Raw genomic sequence first — 7,640 nt, forward strand, 5'->3', positions numbered from 1 at the left:
GGATGGATGGATGGATGGATTGATTGAGCATGACCCTGTAAAACGATGAAGGTTTGTGGAAGGTATAAGAGTAAACAGGGACTATAATAATGTGACAGCAGTACATCGAATGACTTCTTTTAGCCTTCGGCAAAGTAAGTTTTAAATAGAAGATTTCGGAAAAGCACCCCCCTGGAACCAAATGCAGGAAATCATGCGTACATATGCAAATACATTTCTGGTAAGGACATTACGTATTTGACAAGGAAACTTAATTTTTAGTCATAGTCAAAAGTGTGATACTTTGATACTAGTGGGATTAAATAAAATGGACCACATGTTGACAGTCCACTGTGTCATTTAGATTTTTCAGTGAGCATTTTTCCTGTCATGGTTCCTACAGTATAATAATGAATTGAAGCTTTCCAAACAAACAAATTTTGCCCATATTCTCAGTCAACATAATAATTTGACCTGATGATTCAAAACTTCAGATTCTATTTATTTTTCCAATCCAAATTAAATAAAGGAATGTTGTTAGAAAACTACTACTACTAACTAACTTATCTAATACTATCTTGTTCTTTTATAAGAGAATGAGACAATAGGAATTCACTATCTAAACGTCAGAACTACATTACCCATCATTCCTTTGAACGGAAATGTACCACTTTTCCCGCAAAGTGAGTTCTTTTCTCATTCATTGGCCGAACGCCGAGGCAGGAAACGCATGACGAAATATGATTGGCTAGTGCTCTACCTGCTGTTACCCGGATAGACATTGGCTATATATTACGGACAATTGAAGGCGGGGGTTGTAGTTCAAACCAAGAGTCGGTACTAGTCGATAAGAGACTCCGTTCTGTGCTGCAGCGTCAGAAATTATTTGTGTATTTTAAATATGGTATGTATTTCATGTCGTCTTAGCGGCATATAAGAACGATAAACCGTGTATGATAGTGGTTTGTTGGCAATAAATGTAGCAGCCAGTGCGTTTCAGTTATTCGCTAACTGTTAGCCGCTAGCGTTAGCTGTTGTAGTAGCATAGCAGGCTAGCAAGTCGTTATTGGCTGCGATAGAATGGTAACAGAACTAAAATAGGCGGTTAAATTGCCCACCCTTAATCAATGTTATTCCGCAGTGATACACAACGTGGCGGCTGCAAACTCATTAACAGTATTGGTGTTTTCCAGGCTGGTGGTAAGGCAGGTAAAGACTCCGGGAAGACCAAGACGAAAGCCATTTCGCGCTCGCAGAGAGCAGGGCTGCAGGTTTGTCCCATTGAAATTCATTCATTTACTCGGCTGTGCTAACGCAAGCTAACAAGCAGCCGTCGCAGAGGTTACACAGCTGGCCGCCGTCCCTCACCGACAGGCCACTGAACCCTGTTATTCATCCGCGCTAATGTCGTCTCTCTGTTATCGCTTCAGTTCCCGGTGGGTCGTATCCACAGACACCTCAAGTCCAGAACCACCAGCCACGGCAGAGTGGGAGCCACTGCAGCGGTGTACAGCGCGGCTATTCTGGAGTACCTCACGGCTGAGGTGAGCCCATTTATCTCGCACCTTGTCCCTACATATAGTCCCTGTATTGTGGCCTGTGTAAATGTCTAAAAGCTTGGCCCTCTGTCAGGTACTGGAGTTGGCAGGAAATGCATCAAAGGATCTTAAGGTGAAGCGTATTACCCCACGCCACTTGCAGCTGGCCATTAGAGGAGATGAAGAGCTGGATTCACTTATCAAGGCAACTATTGCTGGTGGAGGTAAGGCAACTGTTTGCATGAATGTTGTAAATCACAGATCAGTTTATTTTCAAATAATCAATGAGAAACTGGCAAATGGCATCCCTGAGGCCAAGGTGTCAACACTAACCACACATTTATTTTACCATCAGAGCCATACAGTTTACTTGATCACAATTAACCTGCAATAAAAATGCTCATATTGTTGACCAAGTGTTTTGTTTTTGTTGTGACTTCACCGCTCATCCAACTGTCCTTTGTTTTCCAGGTGTGATCCCTCACATCCACAAGTCTCTGATTGGAAAGAAGGGCCAGCAGAAGACCGTATAACCTGAAGTGCTCTGAAGTCTGCATCAAGAAGTGTTTAAATGTCTTAGATTAGAACACCTTTTAGGATTGATTTGTATTGAGCTTGCATCTACTCACCTGGGGTATTTTTTTAAAAGTGGCTTCAGAGAAGCTCATTTTGTTTTTTTGTTTTGTTTTTTTCCTGGTGCTGCAGTTTTTGTGTTAAAACTTGCTTTTGTGGCGTTCCCATGTTTAAAAGTGGTGTTTTAATAAAGCTCTTATCGGGCATTTGCAGTTTGTTCTTTCAGTTCATGCGTTTTCATGGGCCTTGTTTGCTGTTTATCATTTCTAGACTGCAAGTATTTAGTTGATTACTCCAGTGTGGCGTACATGTGTTCGGCTTTAATGGCTGGAAAGAATCCCACCTCGGGTCCACAAAAACCTAAATGACAACCACAGTTTAGGAGTCATGGCATGCTTGGAACTAGCGTAAGCATGTTAACCATCAGTTGCAGCCTCATGTAGTTGCATGGATTGCAAAGCATGTTTTGTATCAGATTACCAGTGGACTGAAATGAACTGGGGGGAACCATGTAGTAACTTTTGGATTCCTGAATAAAGACTGGACTGGCACGGTCAGAACATTTTCCATATTGTGTATGGATGGCTTATTGCATGAAGGCAGTTTAACTGCATTCTGGTTTTAAGAGTAAAGAGATTGTACCATGAACAGTGTAGGGATATAGTTGCATTTTCAATATGTTTAAATTAGAGATTTATTGATCTGTTTAGCTATTAAAACAGTGTAGAAATGCAGTAGTTAAGTATTAATGGTAATCAAAAGATGCTTTAATGAAAGATTAGAGATTAGAAATTCTGGGTATAGTGCTTAAATATAAAACTCAAGATCATCCAGTGTTAAGGTTTTATCGGTTAAATATAACCTGAATAATTGGATAATTTTACAAGGAAGTTCGATTTGATATCAGAAAAAACAGAATTCTATATACAGATTTTAAAGCTGCAGTAGGTAACTTATAAAAATAACTGTCATGTTCTGAAACTTTCACTACGTCCTGGCTAGGTTGAGAATTTAAAGCTGCAAAAATTACTTTTCACATTTGCTGAAATCATTATATCCTGACAGTAGAACATGAGACTAATAATCTGTGAATCTGCATTTGCAAGAATCCACCGGGCCTGGACGAAAACAACCAATCAGAGCCAAGAAAGATATGAAGCTGCTTTGGGTTGGAGGCTTGAAGATAGCTGAGTTTTCATTCCCAGGATCACAAAGCCTACAATCTTAAACTTCCTCTTCAGCCATCGTTTTACCATAACAGTTTCTACAACCACTAGATGGCACTATAACACCACCACCAGCCTCCAGCCATGGCCTCAGTTATTCTGATATATGGAACCTATATAACTTAAAGTCAGTGCCTGTATTTATCACGCAACAGACTCATTCTTGGGAAGGTCTCCTCTGAGAAGGAATGGCATCAGTAACCACAACAATGACGAGCCATTTCTTTTACAGGTAAATGTTCAGGATGATCCCAGACAGCAGAGTGATATGGGATGGACATCTGCAGTGTGTGTGTGTCCAGGCAGATTTATGGGGACAACACCATCTCCAACTTATTATAAACTAGATGGCAAACTAGAAGCTGCACTTCAGATAGAAATACACACTTATATGACTCATATACATGGAATTAACCAATGTTGCACTTTATAAAAAGAAAGTATTTATTGGACTTCATTAACCTAAAATCCATTGTAATGTCAGTAGTCAGTTACAGTACAATGGATAGATGCCGTCTTGTTGTAGACCCACTTTGTGGGTGCTTTATTTGACATACGCACTATAAAAAACTAATGCATAGCCATCTTCTTTCAGAGTACCTTTGCCTTGTCAAAATCTGCATTACCCACAATACAACCTGATCACAGACAGTTCAGGATATTCAGGTACGCTACACTGTAAAACCATATAAGTTAATTTAACTCTGAATACATAATTTTTTAAGGAAAACAAACTCAATTCTGTAATTTAAAAAAGGATTATTGATGAAGAAGCTTTTACTAGAAATCTTAAGGGACACTAACTTAGTTTTGTATTACAGAAACATTCCTGATTAAGTGCTTCTTACCGTGTATTTTGTTTTCACAGTACAAATAAAAATGACAAAATGAATTCAGTGTCAATTAAAATTACTAAAGCTACTTGATCAAGAATGTTTTTTTTAACTTACAAAATTGAGTTTGGTTTACCTAAAATTTTGAAATCTGGTTTTACAGTGTATGTTAATAGGTAATGTACACATGAGCTGCTAGCCAGCAGCAGAGATGAGCAGCAGGCTACAGAGGTCAGGTAAGCTCACTTCTTTCTAACTTCACACAAACTAATAAACGTCTCTAGCCACAACCGACACTGACTCAAGTGACGTCACTTCAGCGCATTCATCAGACTTCACAGCTCCCTCTGGAGACACCAAGGCTTTATGCAGAGATAAACTTTGTGCTTTAACAGCCCTTAGTGGCAGTGGCACAAGACTACACATTTTCATAATTTTGTATAACTAAACTACTCATAACTCTTTGTAAGGTGGCCAGTAAGCTTACTATCTTCTTCTTAACACGTGTTGGCTTTTGGGCAAACAAAAAGACATTTCTGTTCGGGTTCATAATTAAACATGATATGATACATGTTAATAAGTGAGCTTTAGAGGTGTTGGTGGGCATTTTTTTAATCAACCAAGCTAGCTGTTTCACTCTGTTTCCAGTTTATGTCTAAGCTAATCAGGTCCTGATTCCAGCTCAGTACTCAACACACAAACATGATGTCTTCTGATTTTGCTCTCAGAAAGAAAGCATTCTGGCTGTTCCATGAGTTTTATATGTCCTTTTATTTTAACTTAAAGCTGCAGTATAGAAAAATTACTTTTTATCATATTCTCTGAAACTTTCACTATATCCTGACAGTAGTACATAAAAGAGATAATCTGTGAAATCAGGTTCCTCTGGCTCCTCCTAGTGCTCCTAATGACATTTGCAAGAATCCACATGTCTGAATGAAAACAACCAATCAGAACCAAGAAAGATAGTTCAATGTTGAGTTTCATTCATAGGGTGTTTAATACAGACACTTTGGGACCCTGGGAATGAGCCTCAACAATCAACTATCTTCTTTGGCCTCCAACCAAAAGTGTCTTATATCTTTCTCGACTCTGATTGGTTGTTTTTGTTCTGGCCAGAGGAACCTGATATTTTCCACAGATCATCTGTCTTATGTACTACTGTCAGGATATAGTGAAAGTTTCAGAAAATATGACAGAAGGTGTTTTGTACAACTTTAAATTCTGAGCCTATAATGTAAATCTGCTCATTGTAAGTCTTCAAAATCTTGAGACAAATGGGAAGGAAATCACAAATTCCTTGTTAATTGTGCATCAGTACAAAAGCTTAAGGACTTTGCAAAATAAAAATTGTTTTCTTTCCACCCTTTGTGTAAGTGAAATCAGATGTGACATTTAAAAATAATTAAGAAAACCTTTCAGCGTGACACAGACTTGGCTTGCACGCAGCACTGGAGCTGCTCTTTGCTGGCTTGTCCAAACTAATCAAACATGCAGGAGAGACTGAGGTCCTTAACTGGACAAATGAGTCCAAACACTACCTGGGTGCACTGCTCACTGTGCCTCATTTATGAGGAAATAATGAGAGGAATAATTAGTAAACTGATCCCATATGCGACAGCACCAAAACCCACAGCGGCTGAAGTCTATAGTATTTAATCATGAGAAGGGGTCAGCTCAGTTTACTTTTTTTTAATTCCAAAAGGTGGTGTAACATCTTTATTTGTCTTATTGAGGGTTCCATGATGCTAGAACTCTTCCCAGCATGCACTAGGTGCAGTGGTGGAAATTACCATGTTTTTACTGGAGGTTCCTGTACACCCTCTTAATTCAATTCGATATTATAGCCGCACATCATAACCAGAAGTGTATCTCAGAGCACTTTTCAAATAGAGCAGGTCTGGAACGAACTGATCCAAACACATGACATTCATTTTAGTATAAGTTTAAATGTATAACGGGTAGTTTGCCACTGTAATGAAGAATATAACTAAATTATCTGGGTTGACCAATAGCAGCAAAAATACATTACAAGTAAAAATGACACCGCCAGTAGTGAGCACTTTCTCAACTAAATCGTAACATACACAACAGTGGCACCAGTGGCCAGAATAATATCAGTTGGCAGGCAGATGTAAAAGTAGAACTGTTGACTTTTATTTAATATTTTTTTAAGATAGGTAGACCCTGAAGGTGTCCTGAGACAGAAGGGAGGAAGGAAGGGGAATGTAGATTACAATGAACACCACTGACAGTGCCATGGATTTATCAATGTGAGGTACAATAACTAGCAGACATGTTGGGCTACAACACAAGCAGCAACAAACAACACTGTTTTTGAAAGAGGTCAGAGAGCCTGCATCTACAGTATAATAGCCTATGTCATGCGGGGGCAGATCTAGAGGGGTGGCTAAAAATGCCTTGCCACCCCAGTTTGGTGTCAAATGCTGTCAAATTTAACACTTTAATTTAGTTTTTTTAAATTACTTGTTAAGCAAGGGAAATTAATTATTAATAATTATTAATAATCATATTGGCCACATTTTAGACTCAGTGACAGGCTTAAGTTCTATTTAAAAAGACATGTATTTGGAAAAATGTCTGAAGATCTGGAAATAAAACAATGTATTTTTAATGCCACCTTTAGATATTTCTATTCAATGCTTTACTAATGTGTCACAATAATTTAATGTTTGTGAGATCAAATATCTTTATTTGGGAGCATTTCCAGGCAAATATTGATTGATTGAATATTGATATGATTGTTTCTGATTAAATCAGCATATAGTGCTCCCGACTTGTATTTTACCCATTTTAACACTTACACACTGCATTATCAGAGACAACACACACCTGCACTTAGAATGACGCACACACACACACAGATGCACACATGATTTTGAAATGATTTCAGAAACGCTCTGACACTTTTATTGTTACAAAAAAGCAGTAAGGTAAACATAAATATAACAGACAGGCTGTGAGCTTTTAAAATTCCCAGTGTTGCCTGTTCAACAGCCAAATACAGTGCTGCTGTGGGCCCCATTAGGGGGTACTAAGGGGTGGAATCAACGACAATACAAACAGGCCACAGTGAGTCTGGGGACTCCGTAGAAGAGGACCTGCTCCCAGATAAAAACAGCTCAGTATAAGCCTTTTTTTGATAAGTTGCACTTAGTGAGAAACATGCACTTGTGCTTCACTGAGGCAACTGCAGGTGTTACAGCAGTAAGATAAGAGAAGATAAGATAACTTTATTGATTCCACATTGAGGAAATGTGCTTGTTACAGTAGCTCAAAATACAACAGAACAGATAAGAAAAATATAAAAAAATAATAGAATAGAAAATAAGAGTGTGCACTATGTATACCTTTTATATATGCAGGTATGATTGATGGAACATTGCATAGAGATAATTAACAACATTGCATTGAAAATAAGAATATTGAATGTTTTTATTGAACTAATTATTTTAGGAAGCATGCATGAC

The 7,640-nt window shown here is 38.3% G+C and overlaps 1 protein-coding gene across 1 annotated transcript; it reads left to right on the plus strand.

Annotated features, from left to right (window-relative positions):
• The first annotated feature begins 734 nt into the window (after window positions 1-734).
• Window positions 735-2,315, plus strand: LOC118338524 (histone H2A.Z). The gene is made up of 5 exons (XM_035675835.1): window positions 735-883; window positions 1,173-1,250; window positions 1,410-1,523; window positions 1,612-1,741; window positions 1,989-2,315. The coding sequence occupies exons 1-5, from the start codon at window positions 881-883 to the stop codon at window positions 2,048-2,050; spliced, it is 387 nt and encodes a 128-aa protein (XP_035531728.1). The 5' UTR covers window positions 735-880; the 3' UTR covers window positions 2,051-2,315.
• The last annotated feature ends 5,325 nt before the right edge of the window (window positions 2,316-7,640 follow it).

The sequence above is a fragment of the Morone saxatilis genome, unplaced genomic scaffold (genome assembly GCF_004916995.1).
Source record: "Morone saxatilis isolate NCDOM2014 unplaced genomic scaffold, NCSU_SB_2.0 Contig4, whole genome shotgun sequence".
NCBI classification, from domain to species: domain Eukaryota; kingdom Metazoa; phylum Chordata; class Actinopteri; family Moronidae; genus Morone; species Morone saxatilis.

Coding starts and splice junctions, on each gene's coding strand:
- LOC118338524 (XM_035675835.1), top strand. Junction 1,524..1,611: donor TGGAGTACCTCACGGCTGAG/GTGAGCCCATTT, acceptor GCCCTCTGTCAG/GTACTGGAGTTGGCAGGAAA. Junction 1,742..1,988: donor GGCAACTATTGCTGGTGGAG/GTAAGGCAACTG, acceptor TTTGTTTTCCAG/GTGTGATCCCTCACATCCAC.